Source organism: Uloborus diversus, chromosome 1 (assembly GCF_026930045.1).
Source record: "Uloborus diversus isolate 005 chromosome 1, Udiv.v.3.1, whole genome shotgun sequence".
NCBI lineage: Eukaryota > Metazoa > Arthropoda > Arachnida > Araneae > Uloboridae > Uloborus > Uloborus diversus.
In genome coordinates, this window is record NC_072731.1 from 144,464,528 (window position 1) to 144,484,651 (window position 20,124).

At 33.2% G+C, this 20,124-nt stretch overlaps 1 protein-coding gene across 1 annotated transcript in view; it reads right to left on the bottom strand.

The window, feature by feature from the left end:
- LOC129232676 (uncharacterized) overlaps positions 1-18,430 on the bottom strand; it is a gene marked incomplete at its 5' end in the record, with an annotated part of 50,302 nt that extends 31,872 nt beyond the window's left edge. Inside the window, 7 exon segments of the mRNA XM_054866811.1 lie at positions 6,974-7,204; positions 9,800-9,913; positions 11,537-11,593; positions 12,674-12,784; positions 14,503-14,593; positions 15,887-16,028; positions 18,227-18,430. Coding sequence (XP_054722786.1) covers positions 6,974-7,204; positions 9,800-9,913; positions 11,537-11,593; positions 12,674-12,784; positions 14,503-14,593; positions 15,887-16,028; positions 18,227-18,430 — 950 coding nt within the window.
- Positions 18,431-20,124: the final 1,694 nt, after the last annotated feature.

A 20,124-nucleotide genomic window follows, 5' to 3' on the forward strand; every position in this document is an offset into this window, starting at 1 on the left:
TAATTAAATCGTCCATATAAATAATGACTGTGTTGTCGCGCATTAAATCTCTGAATATATCGAAAATGTATCTTTGGAATACGTTCGGCGATACGGAAAGACCAAATGGAGCTTTTAAAAATTCATATTGACCCTTTGTTGTCACGAAGGCAGTATATTTGGTACTTTTCTGGTCAATGTCAACATGGAAAAAACCATTCTTTAAATCTAACGTTGTAAATACTTTAGCTTTTTCAAGATGATCCAAGACATCTTCAATCAAAGGCAACGGAAATTTATCCTTTATGATTTTTTTGTTTAACTGTCGGTAATCAATGCATAGTCTGTATGATAAGTCTTTCTTACGACATAATACCAACGGCGCGCTATAGTTTGAAGAACTATGTTTTATGACTCCATTTCGTAACCATTCCTCAATCTGATCATCAACAATTTTTTGTTCCGCGAAAGAAATACGTCTGGGAGATAAATTAACAGGTTTATCGTCTGTCAAAATTATGTTCATTTTCACCTCGGAATTCTTTATCTTGAGTGGTTTATAACAGTTAATTAATTCTAAGACCTCTGCTCTTAACTGTGTATTAGCAATATGAGTCAAATCTAACTCATGGATATTTATCCCGTTAACAAGTGTAGCTAAAACGTTGACGCAATCATTTTGTGATTTACTATCGTTTATTTCAATATCTTCTACACCCACTACTAAAGATTCACTTGGGTTTCTCCCTGCCAAGGTCATTTCGCTTTGATCCCTTTTTTCTGCTAGCTGATTTGACATGGATACATTGATGGAAAAAAGATTAACTGAATAGTTTTCTCGCACTCCTAGAACCTTCAAAGTAGATCCCGACAATGAAATATTAAGTTTGCTAATTACATCCATTCCAATTAAAATATCACAACAAAGATTCTTAAGAACAAACAGTTTCACATGAATTTTAAAATTATCAACAACAATATCTGAATAAAAATAACCAATAGACTTGACATTTTCATTTCCAATACCATTCAATACTATATCACAAGGTATTAATTCGGGCTTTCCGAGATGCTCATAAAAATCGGATTTGGCAATTGACAAGTCTGATCCGGTGTCAAAAATTGCATTTACAAATTTATCCATAATTTGAATATTTTTGAACAATTTCTCATTACTATTACTACATGTATTAATTCAGGGTTTATTTACATCATTGATATTAACATTTTTATTACATTCATATTTCCGATGACCATATTCATTACATTTTTGGCACTTAATTCCCTTTGCTTTGTTAGGACACTGAGAAATTTTGTGACCCATAGCATTGCAACCAAAACATTTGATGTGCTGGTTTGAAGAGCTGGCTTGCGAACGAGCTGACGATGGTTTGGGTTTACCTTCATATTTCAAATTATTTTGAATTTCATAGGATTTTGGATCTTTTGAAGTCGTTTTTTTAAGGTGAAATCTTGCCGTCTCATACTCATCTAGTTTACTTACTAAATCGGTTACTTTATTTAATCTTGGCAATTCCTCAATAAAATGATCCCTAGTTTCAAACGGTATTCTTCTCTTAATTTGATCAGCAAGAAAAAGATCTTTTAATTCTTCAAAGTTGTCGATGTCTAATCCCGTAATCCATTCTTCAAGAAAGTTGTTCAACTCGTAAGCGTAATCACGCCAAGACGCATTTGCTTCTTTTTTATGAGTGAAGAAATTCTGCCTAAACTGCTCTGGTGAAAGTTGAAATCGCTTTAATAAGATCTTTTTAACATATTCATAATCGCTGGCTTGTGGGTCCGGTTCTCGTGCTACTAAATTAGCAATGTCTAATGGTAGAAGGCCTAAAAGGTAAACTACCCAATTCTCTTTCGGAATGTCCAACCGACATATTTGTTTCTCAAATAATGAAAAATAAATGCTCAAGTCACTGTTTTTATCGAAACGAGACATAAGCTTAGAAATGTCAATTTGAGGTGACGGTGTTAAACTTGTAAGCTGTTTAGATTCTAATTCTAATCTCTTTAATTCATATTCCCTATTCTCAAGTTCCGATTTTGCTTTTTCTTCTTTTCATCCTGCATTCGATCGAGAATAGCTCTAGTAAACCCTTCATCATATTCTTTATGACTCGTTATTACTTTAACTAGATCTGCTACTTTAGGGTTTTGACCGACTGTCAGCCCAAGCTCGTCAACTAGAGTAAGAAGATCATTTTTTCTAACTCTGGCTAGGTACGCCATATTTCAAAATTACAGAACTTGGATAAACACAGTAAAAATAAATCAGTAAAAAGTACTCACGGCCACTTCTTGAGACTTTCCGGAACTATATCCGAATTCTATACTAATTCCATCCCAGTTCGATCCGGGACGGGCCCCCATGTAAATATAGATCTTCCAACTCTCGTTGCTTACACAAAAAAGACAAGTCCTTCTCTTTGACGACACTCACATTTAATTTCACACTTAATTCAAATACAAGTACGAACACACTCAAACACAAAAACACAAAAGTTAACACTGAATGTTCCCATCTGGAACTACAACATAATTTTCAACAGAGTTCCCGTCTGGAACACTTGTTTGTTTCCCCTCAAGCATCCGACTCCCGTCTCTCGCGTTTTCTCATTCTGGCAAAGTGTTTCTCCCACAAGAGGGCGCTCTGTACAACAGTTCTTTACACAAATCAAAAAACAACACTGCAAAACGAAAGTTCATATATATAGGAGGTATATATATATATATATATATATATATATATATATATATATATATATATATATATATATATATATATATATATATATATATATATATATATATATATATATATATATACACAGTCGGAGTAAAAAACTTTAAGGCCAGTTAACATTTGTAAGAAATTGGACACATCTTTAACTTTGGATCAAATAATCATTTAAGTAATAATTATTAACCTTGAATACAAGTAAAAAAAGGCCAAACATTTCGTTTGAAAGTGTTACTTTTTCAGAAATTATTACAGATCAATATTTGAACTTGAGTAAAAACTTTAAGGCCAACATAGAGAAAAGCATATTAGGACAAAAATTAAAACATTCATGAGCTTGCATAGGAGTCATTTCTTCATACTGCTTCAAATGTTCTTGTTTTCGTGGATAAAACTAGTTTTTGACAATGTTCAGATCTATTTTATGCCATTCATCTTCGATATTAAATTTCAGCTCTGTTTTATGAAGCAAAACGTCTCCCATTGACATAAATTGATCTTACTAAGTCACCCCATAAGTTCTATAATGGGCTAGGTTCAGGAGACTTAGTTGGTCATTTCAAAGTTTTAACATTGTTGACTTGGAACCAATTTTTTGCACTGTTACTCGAATGGAAAAGTGAACTGTTTTGCTGATATTTCAAATTTCTTCCAGCAATAAATTCTGCATTTGGTAAGAGATGTCTTGCGAGGACATTTTGATATGCTTGTGAATTCATTTTACCTGAAACAAACATAACGGAACCCACAACATTACAAGCAGAGCACTCTCAAATCATGCTAGAGTCTCCATTTAATTGGAGCTAGGAGAATATTGCCATTTCTTTTCGTAAATCATGCCAATAGTGCTTCCGTGTGTCTGGTTCATCTAAATTCCTCTTATTTTCGTCAGAAACATTATTTGTACCCATTGCTTATCCCAGGTTATGATTTCCTGGCTGAAGTTCAGATGCCCTATGTTGTGCTTAGTCAGTAACTGAGGTTTAGGCAATTTTGCTGCATAAATAAAACCTCTACCCCTTCTAATTGCGTTATACATCGTTTTTGACAAACATTTAAACATATTTTTTGAATAAGTTCCCCGATTGAGTACTTTTTAGATGATGTAAGTTTACAAACACTTCCTCTATCACGTGAAGACAAAGCTTTAGGGCTTTTTTTACCATAACTATGTTTCAATTAAAAAAAGTTGTAGACTTCAATCTTCAAACTTCCATTTTTTTCGCAACAGTTTGCCTAATCATCCCCGCTGAAGAAAAAAATTCAATCTGCTCTCTTTCATGAACAGTTAACTTTTTACCTTTCGATATCTTCACAAAGGTAACCAAAACTTTGAAGAAATTAATAACAACACTACGAGTTGAAGGGTTTCCACAATCTTTGTAACTGCGATCATATTTGTTCTAGTACATGTACCTGCAGTTTAGAAAAAACTAGCGTCCTTAAAGTTTTTACTCAGGCTGTATATATTATATATTATATATATATATATATATATATATATATATATATATATATATATATATATTAATGTTAGCAAAGCAACTCCTACTAGTTGAGTAAAAAATGTGCTAGCTGGCGGAGAAAAGTATTTTCAGAGCGCAATGTAAACTTATTTGCCGAAGTATTTTTATTCTTCAACAAAACTATCTCTGAATACCTTTTGGGTTTGACTAGAGATGTAAATTTTCCGCAAATTTTGAAGTGGTGGAAAAAAAATCCGTATTTTTTCTGGAAAAAATGGAAAAATTGATTTTTTTATGAATAAAAATAGGATTTCTTAATAGCTCTGGCGGTTTTTTTTTTTTTTTTTTTGGGGGGGGGGGAACATATAAAGGGTTAAGCTTTAAAAAAGATATGCAATCCAGGCATCTTCATTTTCTGCTTGACAGAAATGCACATAAAGGTAAGTTTAATTAGAAAAAAAATATCCTTTTTGTTTTATAACTGAGAGCTTTCTTGGTAAACACCAGAAATAAGTCAAATCGTCATTCCACCAGTAATATTGGGTATGGTGTGTCTAATCATCACAATTACATTTTCTATTTTAGATTGCCTCTGAAACTTGAAATAATAATAGTAATTATTGACTTTCAAGCATGATTGATATTGTTTGAAAGAAAAATAAGTATGATTTAATTTCCTTCCAAAATAACTTTACTGTCCGAAAATGAAAGCTATTGAGTTTTGATTTTTTCCAATCCAGGCTGAGTCCAAATACTGCTATGTAAATTTATAAATATAAAAAATTCTATATTTTTTTAACACTTCTTGTTAAAGTTTTGTTCAGTGTTATGTAAAATTTAGTTAAGTTTTGTTCAATGTGATGTAAAAGGTAATTATAAGAAAGATTCAAAGTAACAAGAACAAGTATTGTTAGTAAGTTACCGCGCCCTATAGCCAAGGCTAAGACAGAAATACATGAAATACACCACCAGCTCAGCCATTCCAGCCGAGGATTGCAGTTTCGTGATTATTAGCACTCAATTGCACTCAACTCGTCTGGTCTGTGCTAATTCTGTATTAGCTACCAGTTTGTTTGGCACTCTTGGCTTTTTTAAGAAGTTTTCAAACTCCAGCTCAGTCACTTCCTATGCCGGGCTGTTGAATGATAATAAGCACGAAACTGCAGTCCTCGGCTGGAATTGCTGAGCTGGTGGTGTATTTCATGTAACAAGTATTGGGTTTAAGATCTTTTTATGATAAAATTACCAAATACATTTTTTTGTTGCCTAAACAAACTTGGATTTCTGCATGTATGGGGGAAAAAACTCTTTAAGAGTATATAATTGTTCCACAAAAGCAAACAAACTTTCCCTGAGGCTACACTGGATCCTTGAGAACAAAGGTAAGTTTTGGTTAAAATTTTGAGGAATTGAAATGATTTATGTGTTATTTACTGAAGAATTATAAACTATAACACACTTGGGTGTAACAAAAAAAAGAAAACGAAAGTCGATTTGTTCAAGTCGCACACCCTCTTACATTCTTCCTTTTAGGTCAAAAAAAATTGTAAAAAGAGTTTCATATAATTTGAACAACGACAACCCGTGCTACTTTGCGCCTGAAAGTGTGAACCAACATTGTATACTAAACAGAATCAAAATATAATTTGTTTTGGAAGATTGAAATTTCATGTTGATAAAACGTTGCCTCTATAGCCCCACATGTATCAAAAAAAATATTTATCCAAATCAAAACATATTTAGGTGTTTATCCAGAGGCCTAAAATTTGTAATTTTCTTCTAAAAATTGTTTTTTTTTTTTTTTTCATATATTTTTTTGAAAAATGTAAGGAAAATTTTAAGAAGTCTCAAGCTGAAAAATAAAAACAGTAGAGTCGATAATTAGCGTTAAATAGCAATTTTTATTAATTAATTACTCTTATATACTCCCATGTGAATTGTTCCTATTAGGTTTAGGAGCCAATTCTTCCAGTGGGGAGCGGAGCCATCGAACTTTTTTTCCGTTATGCAAGACTTATATCTCAGAAAGTAAGAAGGATAACAAAAATTGCTTCAGATCTTATAAGATACAGGTGCTGATTCAATTTTGGTGTCAATAAGGAGGATGGAGCAATCAAACGTTTTTCTCGGAACTTGTGACTGCTGTATCTTAAAAAGTAATGAATGGAATCAAGCAAAAATTAGTCCACAAGTAGAGTTAGAGGGGACAACTGATTCGACTTTAGTGCCAAGTGCTCCAAGGGAGTGGTGCAATCGAACTTTCTTTCTTGTTTATTGCGATATCTCAAGAAGTAATGCTATGATTTAGATGAAATTTCGGGGGAAAAAAGTGAATCCACATGTAAATGAGCGCTCATTCTACTTTGGCGTTAATCGCTCCAAGAATTGCTGATTTTAGTCATCTTTTGCGCTTAATTAAATCAATAATGTGAAAGATAAATCGCATTAAAATATTTTCACTTGTGTGCAAGTCTTAGTTTAAAAGTAATGCATTTTTGTTGATCCATTATCATTATTGACTTTGCTTTCTCTAATCAGGTAGTATCTTAGTCATAAATTTATATAAATACAAACAACGCTCTATTAATTCAATCCTCCCATAAAAGCAGTGGTTAGAGGTTAGAAATTAGAGGTTACTAATTCAAAAGAAAAAGAAAAAAAAAAACTCGATGTTTCAGATTATCGATGTTTTATCATCGACGTCGTATCTCTTTACTAGATTCATGGATTTTTTCACCACTGAAAAGTTTTTATGAAATGTCTCTTTTACCTCATTCTGCTTTCTCTTTTTGTCCCGCGTTTCTTCGCCGGAGCTCTCTCCCACAGGTGTGTGTCTCCTCTCCTCATCTTGTCTGGGTTCGTGGAGAAAGGCGGCAAGAGCCCGATTCAATGCCTGCAGTAAAGAAACATCCGAAAATTGGATGTTCGGTTCGGATGAGAAATCTGGACACTCCAACAAGCTGAAGTTCAACTCCGGAGTTGTAGAGTCTTGACACATCAACTAAAAAAAAAGAAAAAGAAATGAACGTTTTTTCCCAACACACATTTTGAGGTAGTAGTTGAGCAACGCAGCACATCTGAAGTCGGAATTCCTGGTTCGCAGGAAATATTTGTATCTGTAAGGTTTGACTATTGAGGGCCCTAAAAAAATATTTGACCTAGGACGACCCCCCCCCCCCCCAATATCTTCATCAGGCCTTGTCAGCTCGCATCCTTTTTTTTTTTTTTAACCCGGCCTCATGTTTAAAATGATGATGTCCCATTTTGGCGAAATATAACTAACACTGCTCAGGACTGAATGCGTATTCATGTGGAATAACCCCACAGATGGTTAAACTGTTGCTCCAGCAACCAACAAGCCTTATATAAATCTAGGCTTAAACACCAGCGTTCATACATTCGGCACTAAAACACCAGCATTCATACATTCAACACTAAAACACCAGCATTCATACATTCGGCACATTTTTTGTTTTTTAACTGCAGATGTTCAAGTAAAAGAAACTTTATATTTCCGTACTGCAGGGCCAGACTAACGAAAAGCCAAACATAGCGATTTTCATGTAATTACTGCATTGTATGTAGAATCTCATTCCGTATTGAGTCATAAGATCGCAATTCTATAAAAAATTATAAAAAAATAAAAAAAAAAAAACATTTTTATAATTTATTCCAAGATTTTTAGCGAGTTCCATACTTTGTATGCATCTAGTTATTGCAATACCGGTATTTGGTATTTTTTAAAACCTGATACCGGAATACCGGTATTAGAAATTTATCAAAAAATGATCAAAAACATATTGTTTTGATGCCATATTTCATAATGTTGTGCAAGAAAATGCATTAAATATAAAAAATTAAAACAATAATATAAGTTGCAAACAAATATAAAATGACGGATCAAGTTTAATAAAAAAAAATCAATATTGATATGAAACATAATGCATTGAACTGTCGCAATATGACAGATAAGGATTGCAATACCGGACCAAATATGCAATACCGGTATTCGGTATTTTTAAAAGCGTCGGTATCACGCCATACCAATACCGGTACTACGATACCGGAATACCGGTATTAAATCCGGTACTAGAAATTTCACAGAAAATTATCAAAAAAGTATTGTTTATTGACCATGTTTCATAATTTTGATCAAAAAGTGCATTATTATGAACATTTATTTTGAAAATAGAATGAAGGAACTGATGTTATAATAAGAAACCAATAATAGTAAGAAACATAATGCACCTACTGAATTATCACTAAGTCTGGAACTCTGTTTTGAGCACTAATTTTCTGCAGTTGAAATGTCTTTCTGAGTTCACACTGGTCTTGTTTACTGTTAATAATACAGCTCCTCCAATTGCCTCGAAGTCCTTCGTCTTCAAATAATTCAGTCTCTTTTGTGCTGGTTTTGGATGAATCATAATTTGTGTGGGTGTTTCTTTCGTATTGCGTGTAGTATTTTTTTGTTTCTCTGTTATGTAGTCAGTTGTAATTTCTCTTTGAGAGAGAATTCTTTTCCAATATAAATTCTTGATCAGGATAGGTTTGTGTTTGCGTTTTATTAACCCTTTGGTTAGGAATTTATGATGAATTGATCTTTTTTGTTAGTTTCTCTTATTCGTTTCGTTTGCTTTTTAAGATTCTTTACAATTATGTAAGTATCTGAAAATATGTTTGGGTGGGTTATGCCCAATGCCTTACTTCTATGTAAATTTTCTAAGTACTATGTAATTGCTTAGTGTCATCTCGCTAAACAGCAAGACAGCAGAGCATCGCAACTTCGGTGACAACAAATCAGCATTTGTTATACTGACAAAGAAAAGTTTTTTAATTAAGTACAGTTGAGTCAAATATTAAATCATACTTGAAATATTATTGCAATTGATGGTTGGAATAAAATATTAACAGCACTAATACATTCTTAACTGTACTTGAAATTAACTTTTACGAAAAGGTAAATGAACAATATAAGATATTCAAAAAACAAAAACATGGTGCACATAGCGCATAAAAATGCAATTCACCTATAGTGATTAAAATATTTTTGCTGTCTTTCTGCTTCTTTTATCCATTGATATTCTATTAATTCGTGCTTTTGAAGCCAAATTTTTAGGTCAATAGATTGATTTTCTTACTGTGTCATCGAAAAAGATACGTACCTTCAAAATAACAGAATGTATCTAATAAGTTAAATTGGAAACTCTTTAATTGAAATACATTTTTTTTTATTTTCAGCCAATACCAAAAATACCGGCATTTTACCGCAGCGAATACCGGTATTACGAAATTGCTTCAAATACCGGTATTCGGTATACCGCTATTGCAGTCACTAATGACAGAGAAAGAGAACTGAGAAATAGTCTTTAAAAAACACACGCTTATTAAGTCAGTTCTTCTTTCTTCAAACACTTGAATCTATCAATTTTACCATTTTTCAATCTATCGTTAATTTTGAACTCAGAAAAGTGGAGGGACAAAGCTCTTTTACTTTTGAAAGTTAGAGGGCAGTTGCCCCCCATGACCCCCTGTACGAGTCGCCGACGTTTTAACCTGTTTGTATCCTAATGGCAAAGATGATTCAGACTCTCACCTGTTTTGAATAAATTCGAACTCCTTCTACAAGAAGTGCTTCGCCATCCCCCAAGCTTTCGACGAAGCACAGACAAGCCAGAAGTTCAGGAAAAGAAAAAAATAACCTTGCCTCCTGCATTAAAATACAACAATTAAAATCCTGAGTTAAACACTAATTTAACAAAACGCAAAATTCTTTAAAACTGAACCTACTCAGTTACGTTAGGTAGTAGTTTATAGGAGGCACCCGACTTCAAATGGTTATTAAAAATTAACAGATCGTACAAAATTAGTTATTTATTAAAATAATTTATCGTATAGTAATTAAAATCAGTATTTAATTTATAATTGGGTGTTTAGTTGATTTTTGTACTGGAATTGTAAAATAAATTTGATTTATACTTTTGAGTAGGAAATCGTATGTAAGTATGAGGAATTATAATTTACTTTTTAATCCTTCTTTGTTTTTTGAAGTCGGTCCTTTTTTTTATTTGAAAATAATTTATTTAAAAAAATCAGATTGACTGAATTATTTGAAATTGCAAATTAAATGTTTAGTTTCATGAATTCCCAATAGACGGCGGTGAAAGGTTCTATGAATTCCTAACAGATGGCGGGTTAAATGCGTTATTTTTTTTTTTCTATATTCCCCAGGTACATAATTTGATTTTGTAGGATTTCTCTATTGGGTTTTGTTTTCCTTATTTCTTTAACGTTTGTTTTTGTTCTTATAGTTGAAGATATTTGCGTACTTATCTGAGTAAATTATTTGATTGTCGTATTATTCTCAATTGTGATAGTTCTTTATTTATATTAATTACTTATATTTTATATATAAGTACCCATGATAACATTTTTATTATCATAGGTACTTATCTAAACACATAATTAAATTGCGTAGTATTTTAATTTTGGGCATTGTTTAATTATTCTTTTAACTTTTGGTTATGTAGTAGGTAGGCACGTAGGTTTCAAATTAGTGTAACCTTCCTAATTGTTCATAATTAAAGGAAAGGGGAGAGAGCGGGTTTTTTGTTCTAACGTTTTCGTCAAGAAGATCGGATCGCTAATTGATTGGAATTCGTTTCGCTCGCTCATCGGCTCTGTATCGGTAGCTTAGTCGCTTAGCTAGATAGGCAATAAGCAATGGCATTAGCTGATTATTTGACATTTTAAAGCAACTGTTAACGTTATTTTATGCTTTTTATTTCTTTGGAGAAATAGTTTAAATTTAAAAGGAACTTATACGTTTGTTTTTTTTAATGGTCCGAGGAGGGGGAGGGGGGATTTTCATTTATTCAAATAAAATCCTTAAAATTCATAGCACGGGCATCGCCGTGCGTGTACGGCTAGCGTAGAATAAGAATGAATAACGTCCAAAATACAAATTGCAGATTACTGCAGACACGTGTTTCGGTGTTACAAAGAACGCCCTTTTCAATGCAAAAGAAATGAGCTTAGAGATGAAAAGACATTCGACAAAAGGCGGAAAAAAAGGCGTTGATTGTAACGCCGAAACACGCGTCTGCAGTAATCTCCCTTTTGTGCTTTTTGACGTTATTTTCTTATTTCACTTTTTATGCACAAAGGTAATTTAACATAATTAAAAGTAATTTAACTTAAGTTGTGGAATGTTCATTCACTGATTTTCAGTTTCTTAAAAATGGTATTCATCAATTATGATATTTTAGTCATTCATCTCTTTACGTGAAAAGTAAAAAGAAAAAAAAAAGGGTGGGGGGAGAAAGGTTCTTACTTGGGATGTAGAAGTTTTCAAAACGTCTCCTCCAATCAGTGATGTACAAGAACAAGCCTGAAAATAATACGTCTTTTAAATAGATAAGTCACCAATACACAAATAACTATATAGGCCAATACACTAACTTGAAAAATTGTACTGTGTCTTGTATCTAAACATTTGATTGATTATCGGGTTTCTTTTTCTTTTTCTTTTTTTTTTTTTTTTTTGAGTGCTGAATCCGGAAATTACTCTTCACTTCCCTTATCCAATTATTTTTTCCCTTTAAGACACAAATGTCCAAACTTGAAGAAAACAACCCCGACAAGTTATTATTCTAAAGTGGACTTTTTCCCGCTTTTACTATTTCTTAGTCAAACCATGCATTATAATACCTAAACAAGATGGGAGGTCACGGAAGGTCACTTTGACCTCCCGAAAATTCCCTTATTCGGTAAACTGCTGCTGTTTTGACAAACTTGGAGACAATATTGCAACATTGAGATTATTTTTCTTTTTTAAAATTAAAAAAAAAATTGTTTTGTAATGATATTTTGTGTTCTCTCTTATTAAATGTTTTGCTTGTGTGATATGTGCCACGTTCGTATATTTTATCATTCAAAAAATTGGAATTTTATTTGGCAAATTGAGAATTATCCCCGTCCCCAGAGAACTTCTTCGAGCGATTGACAATGGAAATCTTTTGAAATCGGGATCTTTTGAAACCAAGAACTCGAGCAATTGACAATCAAGATCTCGAGCGATTGACTTGTTGATTATTTTGAATCGAGATCTAGGGATGTGAAAAGTCGAGAACTCGAGATGCGATAATCGAGAACAAGAGATACGGTTATCGATAACTCAAGTTGTGATAATCGATTACTCGAGCTGTGATAATCGATTACTCGAGCTGTGATAATCGATTACTCGAGCTGTGATAATCGATAACTCGAGATCTGATAATCGAGAACTGGAGAACTGATAATCGAGAACTCGTGATAATCGAGTTCTAGAATGATCTTGAATAATCGAGTGATTCTATTATGAGAACTCGATTATGCCCATCGCTAATTATTACACGTATAATGAAGAGCTTGCTTTTTGGAATGCACTTGCTTTATTATGAATTATTGAGTTTTTATGTAAAATTTTTACTCTGAACACTCTGGTTTCAGCTTCGAGTGCGCTTCCTTTGGTGCGGACGACAAGTGGTACCAGGGGCCGATCGCTGCACAACCATCCTGGCAAGGAAGGTCCTGTCACCACCTGAAAATAACGATATGAATGAACCGTTGCAGTTATGCAATTGGTTACACTATCATCAACGAAACGGGGTCATTGTCTTCAGCGATAATCGTCTGTAGTTGCCGTTTGTCTCAGAGGTGTATATAGTTCTTGAAATAATAATAATTTTTAAAAAAAGTACGACACACTACTAGTTTGACGTGATAGTTTCAATACTATCTTTCAATTCCTTGAATCCAAAAAATGACATACCAACTACTTGATCTGACCTTTGAACTAAGTTCTATATTAAATACATAAATGTCCTTCCAAAAATGCAACAAAAGTAGCATTTTAAAAAAAAAAAAATGGGTGTTCATTCGATTTCGAAAACTAAATTGAAGAATGCCACTCAATTATTTTTTGTTTTTAGATGTCTGAAATACAGCTCTAAAAAGCTTAAGTACGTCAAATGAATAGTACTTGACCATTGCAAGGCCCATCGGCCTTGAAAAACATCTGAATGCCGATGTATATGGCGGATGCTTTTTGGAAAAGAAGGAGGGAAAAACCTAACTTTTATTTCTCTAATTTTTACTGCATGATTAAAAGTAAGTACAGCAAAGGTCCCCAAGTCAGGCAGCAACAGGACCCAGCCCAATTTTGTTCGGAGCATGCCGAATAATGGGTCACTACCGAAATTTTCCCAACATGCATAGCAGACACTTATCAAACAATAACCTTGTTGAGAGCTTTAAGACTTTTATACGCTTTTGAATTGAAATAATTACGGTACATGTTAACGTGTTAATTGAGAAATTTTCTATAAAAAATGAGGTTCAAATTTGGGGGGTCACCCTATGCTGGGGGATAAAAAATTCGAAAATACTATCTTGCCGAAGAAAAACATAAAGAAAACCATAAAAAAACTAAGACATATCCTTCATGAACTTATTAGGACTTCAAAAAAAAAGTGATTAAAGAGTTTTTAAATAAATATTATTCAATGCTACATTATACATAAAGAGGATTACGTAATTTGTCCATGCTATTGGGAATAATTTTTCAGTCTTGATCCAATTAGGACAAAAATTTCGAATATTAAAGTAACTTTATTATAATTTAGACACCGTTTAACATAATAAATATATTTAATAACCGACAGTTGATATAATAATTTTCAACAATTTATGATGATTTTTTAAGCAAGGTTAAAACTACTTAACTTCTTCACCGCCTGCATGCGGCAGGATATCCGTCTGCAAAGCGTGTGAAAGATATCTTCAATTTCTCACCGAAACTCACTAAATTTGGCGTCTTCTTATAACGTAAACAAACAATTTATGCTTCCAAAAACAGGTTTTACTACGATTGTCACTTTTTTGATTTTTTTCGCTATTGCAGTATTGTATGGTATCCTGAGGATAAGTTCTTTATAGTACTGTCTTTGACAATATAGAGCTAAGAAATCAACATATTTTTCTGAAACATTTTCTCGAAACTGTTTGCATAAGGTCATACTGCGTTGTGCGTTATACCAGGCAATTTGCCTTGCGTCGAAATTTGTGTTTTAATGTTCGTACAAAAACAAGAAATCCCTCTAAACGTCAGAAGCTGTCTCCGTATTAAAGTAGTAGATGAGTACTACGCTTGTACACCAGTAACACGTCCTTTCAATTCGTAAAAGAAATGCATTTTATTCTAGCATTGTATCTACGAAAGACATATAACTATAAATAAAAAATTTAACTTAATACAACCTTTCGAACAAAGTTGATATTCCCCTTTGGTTCTTCTTCCAATTTTTCAAAATATCGAAGGAATGCTTTTAGCTTCTTTTGATGACTGCGCCTAGAAATAAGTTTTATTTTTCATTAAAATATTAAACATTAATAAATTTTACGTAATTTTTGTCTTCTATGAGAAATAAAGGGAGAACATACATGTACAGTATACGTATATTTTTGTTTATACGTTTCTTCCTCATCTGTGTACTAAAATACTTGAGGTCGTTGGAGATATTTTGTAAACTGTGTGTTCCCAAAAAAACATATTTTGTCCATTTATAATTGCTGAATTTGTAATTTTACTGAGATTTCTAATAATTATGCTTTTTTTTTTTCATTATTTCGGTAAGTTTTTTTTCTTTCTTATTCCAGTTTTATTCTAGTGGTAACAAATATTGCAGAAGCATTTAAGAGTTAACAAGAAGTTCTTTTCTAAACGAGCATATTTTTCCTTTTACAAACTTCAATTTTTTTAACATAAATTATATCTCCCCATCATTTGAATTATCCGGAAAATTATTTAAAATATTTTTTTTTACAATTTGAAATTTTTATACAATTGAAAGGTACCTCTTTTACGTTTGAAAAAATTCTTAGCTAATTTGAAGTTTTAGAGCTTGAATACGCCAAACTTTGTCTTTTCAATCTTTTGTATGCAAAATATCAGCTGTCACCTAGCTAATATTTTGTCACTTTCCGAATTCATAACTGAAAACCAGTAGCGATACGGAGATTTTAGATAAGTGCTCTTTGGGGGAGGGTGGGACAGTTTTCGTTCAACAGATTCAATCAGGATACGTTCCCTTTTGTTCGAAATGACCTGAAAATATTGTAGGGAACAGATTTTTTACCTTTTGATAGAAAAGTCAAACTTAACCTTTAATAGATTGTGGATTAACTCTGTTTGGACTTCTATAAACTTAGAAGGTTCGATTCAGTCAGAAGGAATAAAAGGTAGAGAGTGTTAATTCTTCAATCGTTGAAGCGAGGATCTCGAGTAGCCTGATATTTTTAAAAGTAAAATATAGGAATAAATCAAGTTTCTTAAACTCCTTTCACGTAAAACGTGCCTCCCATTCGTCGAAGTTAAACCATGCGAATTGAGATATTTGCCTCAGAATTTCCTAAGCCAAAGATTGGACTTACTCACCTCGATTCCTGCTCTAAGGAGATCATACGATTGTTAAGACCATACGAAAAAATAAATAAAAATGCAAAAACAAGTTTTTCTCAAAAATCTATATGTTTGTTCCCTTTTGATAGATTACTCCCAGAATCAGAATACAAGAAGAATGTTTGAAAACAGGGTTTTCCATTTAAAAAAAATCTTAGAGACCATTAGATATGACTTACATACTTGTTGAGATTTGTGAAGAAATCAGCCATCCCAAAATCTTGAAGTGTGGGATGAGTTTTGGTACTCCTTCTTGGAAAATCGGAAAAGAATGCATTTGCCAGAAGTGAAGCCACGAATGATCGTTCCAACTGGAAAGAACAAGCTATCGAGAAGGGGGAGGGGGGAAACAGAAATTATAAATATAACAAATATTTTAAAGCGAAATATCACTTTTTCACAAAGCGAATTTTCACTTCCTTACGAAGGGGGATAGAAAATAGTTTCACTGCTAAAAATGAATTCAATTTTAGTTTGACATCATTATGTTACGTTACAAAAAAAAAAAAAAAAAAAGGAATTTAACGTAATTCCGTAATTCGCTTTCTTCTGAAAGGAATTTAAAAAAATTGCCGTTTGCGGATTTTTGTTTAGCTTTGTGCATTTTCTTCCTGAGTCGTTTGTCTTTCTGAAACAGATGCACAATTTCTGAAACAATTCGCACATTTATCTGAGGTAAGTGCAGTGACGTTCCCATCAATTTTCCTGAATGTATACTCCCAGTTATCCATTACGCGCAATAAGTGTATGTGATCATATACGTAATATGTCATGATATGAAAATTTATGAAGCTTGAGGGTATACGTTATGTGTCTAAAAAATGTTTGAGAATATACGGCGTATATGGAGTATACTCTAGAAGAACAATACTGGATAAGTGTGCCAAATAAGACCAACCTAAGATTCCAATCCTAATATCTCACTCATTTGTAGTTTATGATTCAATTGGCTTCATTTTTTGTACGTTCATCTTCATCAAGTGACTCATAAAAAATAAAAAATAAATCATATCATAATGTAAACATTTAAGTTTAAATTATATTTATCAGCAACTTAACCAACCATAATAATAATAATAATAATGATAATAGTTGTAGCAGTAATAATAATAGTAGTAATAATTATACATAGTGTATAATAATAATAATGATATTAATTATAATAATAATAATAAATATATTAAATAAATAAATAAATAAATGATTCTTAAAAAATAATGAATTGGCTTCATCAGGAATAAGGATCAACTCCGATACCAACTCCGATAAAATGCCAAAAAAAGACTCAAATTTTAAAAAATTAAAAATTTCTTAACCTAAAAACATTTTTGAAAATTCCATATTTACTTCAATAAAAAAGAAAACTAATCGTCACATTCGGAGCACTGATAAGTCATTATTTTCCGTTTTATTATTATTGTTATTATCATTTGCTGCGCATAGTTCGCGCTCATGTAGCATATGCGACACTAGATCATACCCTACACCCGCGATTTCGCTGTTTTAATAAGGACAATAGAGTCCTAATAATGCAAATCGTGGCATTATTGAGGCTACAGTCTTCTTTTCTAGGGTTATCAAATCAGAGGGGGGGCGGGGGGAGATGGTAAATAGCGACTTTTTCTTTTTGATTTCGTCAACAACATTAGGTTTTCTAGAACAATTAACGGCTTTTTTACACTAGTAAACTACAGTAAACCATGAAGAATGACACTGATGGTAATGACATCTTAACGTATTTCACCTGACAGGACATGAAATATGGCTACCTTCGTTGAAATTTTATGAATTTTAACAAAGATTCATTTAATATAAGCATAAAAAGAAAAAAAAAGGTGCAAAAATGTTAAAACTAACTCATTCTGATTAAGGATGGTAACGACAGCCATAAATGTTTTTGCATTTATTTTGATATTCAATACACCCAATCAGGAAGCACAAAATTCCTACACACAAAATTCTTATTTTATCAACAAAGTTGTGATGACTGCTACTAAAACTGGGAGTTATTTGAGCGGCCAGTTGCAATAGCCATTAAGTCAGTTTGTTTCAGCTGATAAATCAATAGGTGTTGCTGCTAATATTTTTAAAGTATTTTTTTCTGAAAGAACATGCTTAAAAACATAATTAATTCGCATCTTTACTCACGTGTATTGGCAACGATATGGTTGATAGCAAGCGTATAGAGCAATTTTAACTCGCTTCTTGATTATCATAAAGTGAAAACGCGGTACAAAAATGCGCCAAAAAGCATCATTTGTGACGTCATCTAGACCACGCCTTGTTTGAAAAATCGGACATTTTAAAAAATTAATTAAAAAATAACTATTGGGAAAATGAAAGAATTTTCTGGGTCCATGTTATTTATTTCGCTTATTGTATCAATTTCAGTGACTAAAAGTACTACTTTTGATTGAAGGAAACAACCCCATTGCGGACCAATTACTATGCAATAATTTTTGTCCCATTTAATATGATGTACCCTGCACACTAAGCTTATGATAGTTGTAACAGGTTGCTCACCCTCTTTCTTCAAACTGTAAAGAAATCCCTCCGGTGGTTTGTTTTCTCCCCAAAGCAGATGCCTTGTCTGCCAGTACTGGTAAGGTATGCTGCAGGAAACGTTTTCGTTCCTCAGAACCGAGAACTTCATCCACGAAGAGACACAGTTCTGGATAGCCTGGGTGGTCTGTGCGGGGTGCAGAGTCATCGGGATCCAAGGATATGCTGAAAATCATTTTACGAATGAAATACAACCAAAGGCTTTGAAACAGGGGACACAAAAAACTAGGTGAAGTTAAACTTACTTCCTTATTCCAACGCACTGCACTGTTAAAAATTCAGGAAACTTTTATGGTAAATATTACTGTAAAATGGAAGTGCTTACAGTACAGAAACAATTTACAGTAAATTGTACCGAAAAAATAAACGATTGCAGCGCCGATTGATACACCACGTGACTTACAGTATGAAGCCCTCACTCGATGCGTCCCAACTCGTGTGGTGACCAGCAAAGCCGCTACCGGTGGGAAGGTCCCGAGATCGAATCTGCTGCTCGTATTTTGCGTTTTTTTAACTCTCGTTTATTTTACCTTAAAATTTCATTTCTTTTTTTAACGGTGTAAGCTTTGCCATAGTTTCTAAGCAACTTAAATCAATGAAGTGATGCGTAATTCGCAGTGAAAATTTCCTTCATTCCTTTTGAAGTTCACAAAGAACCAGGCCCGCCGCTAGGCATCTGAGCGTGCGCGTGCAAGGCGAACTATGGCGCCCCCCTCTCTTTATATAGCTGGTTCACTAAAAAGGGGGGTGCTAGGGGGTTGCCTTTTGGGGGGTGGGTGGGGGCATAGGGCTATATTACTGGCTGGTAAAATACTGTCCCACGGCTTTGGAGGGTTATTGACCTTCTGTATCCGCCCTGGGCTTGATAACGTTTGGCTCTTTTTCGGGTATTAGGGAAGGGTTTGGCGCGGGGGAGGCGCCCGAGCATTTTTTAAGGATTTTTCACTAGGTAACACAAGTTTAACTTCCTTCATAAGAATTTTCTCTTTTCTTAACAAACATGTGTATAATCGTCGCCTCAAAGCAGCGGCAGGATATTTTAGTGTTGTTCCTGTAATTAGATGTCTAACTGTTGCTCTGAGGCGACTATACAGGGTGTTATAACCTGCAATACCTTTATTTTCGCAACCGTTAGTCCTAGACGTATACTTCCACTTGAAAAAATGTCCAAAATCGGATGCCGAGTTAAGATATTGAAAGTTTGAAGTGAAAATAAAAATAAGTCAAAAAATACAAAATTTAACTTTTATACGGGCGCCTTGTCCCCTAACTTATATTGAGAGAAGTTATTTCCATTGAAAAACAATTCCAACCCAAAAAGTTTGTAATTAGTACGACCAATATTCACACAGACATGAAACGCAGCGTTTTGTGACTTACACCACTTTCACTCGCCATCAATAACGCCTTTTGGGGGGAAAATATAGCAGTTTAACCTGTGTTTTAAAATTATACGTGTGCATAGAGTGGTTTTTCAAATTATTCGAGGTTTTGTAGTTGTGTTTACGTATCACGGCATAACATTTACATTTATTTTTGAATAGCAATGAAAATATGAATACCTTGTTTTTCTTACTTTGACGACGACCTGTCATTCTTCTGAAAGGTCGGTAAGCTCCAGTCTCATCTTTTGTACGGTCCCTTTAAACTTTAAACTGGAATATCTCCCTGAGTTTTGGTCACACAAATGTCAAGTTTTTTGTGTCAGTAATAGTTTTCAATGGAGATTATTTCTCTAAATATAAGTTAGGAGACCTGGGGCCCGTGTAAAAGTTAAATTTTGTATTTTTGACTCAATTTATTTTTGCTTCAAACTTTCAATATCTTAACTCTGCATCTGATTTTGAACATTTTTGCCA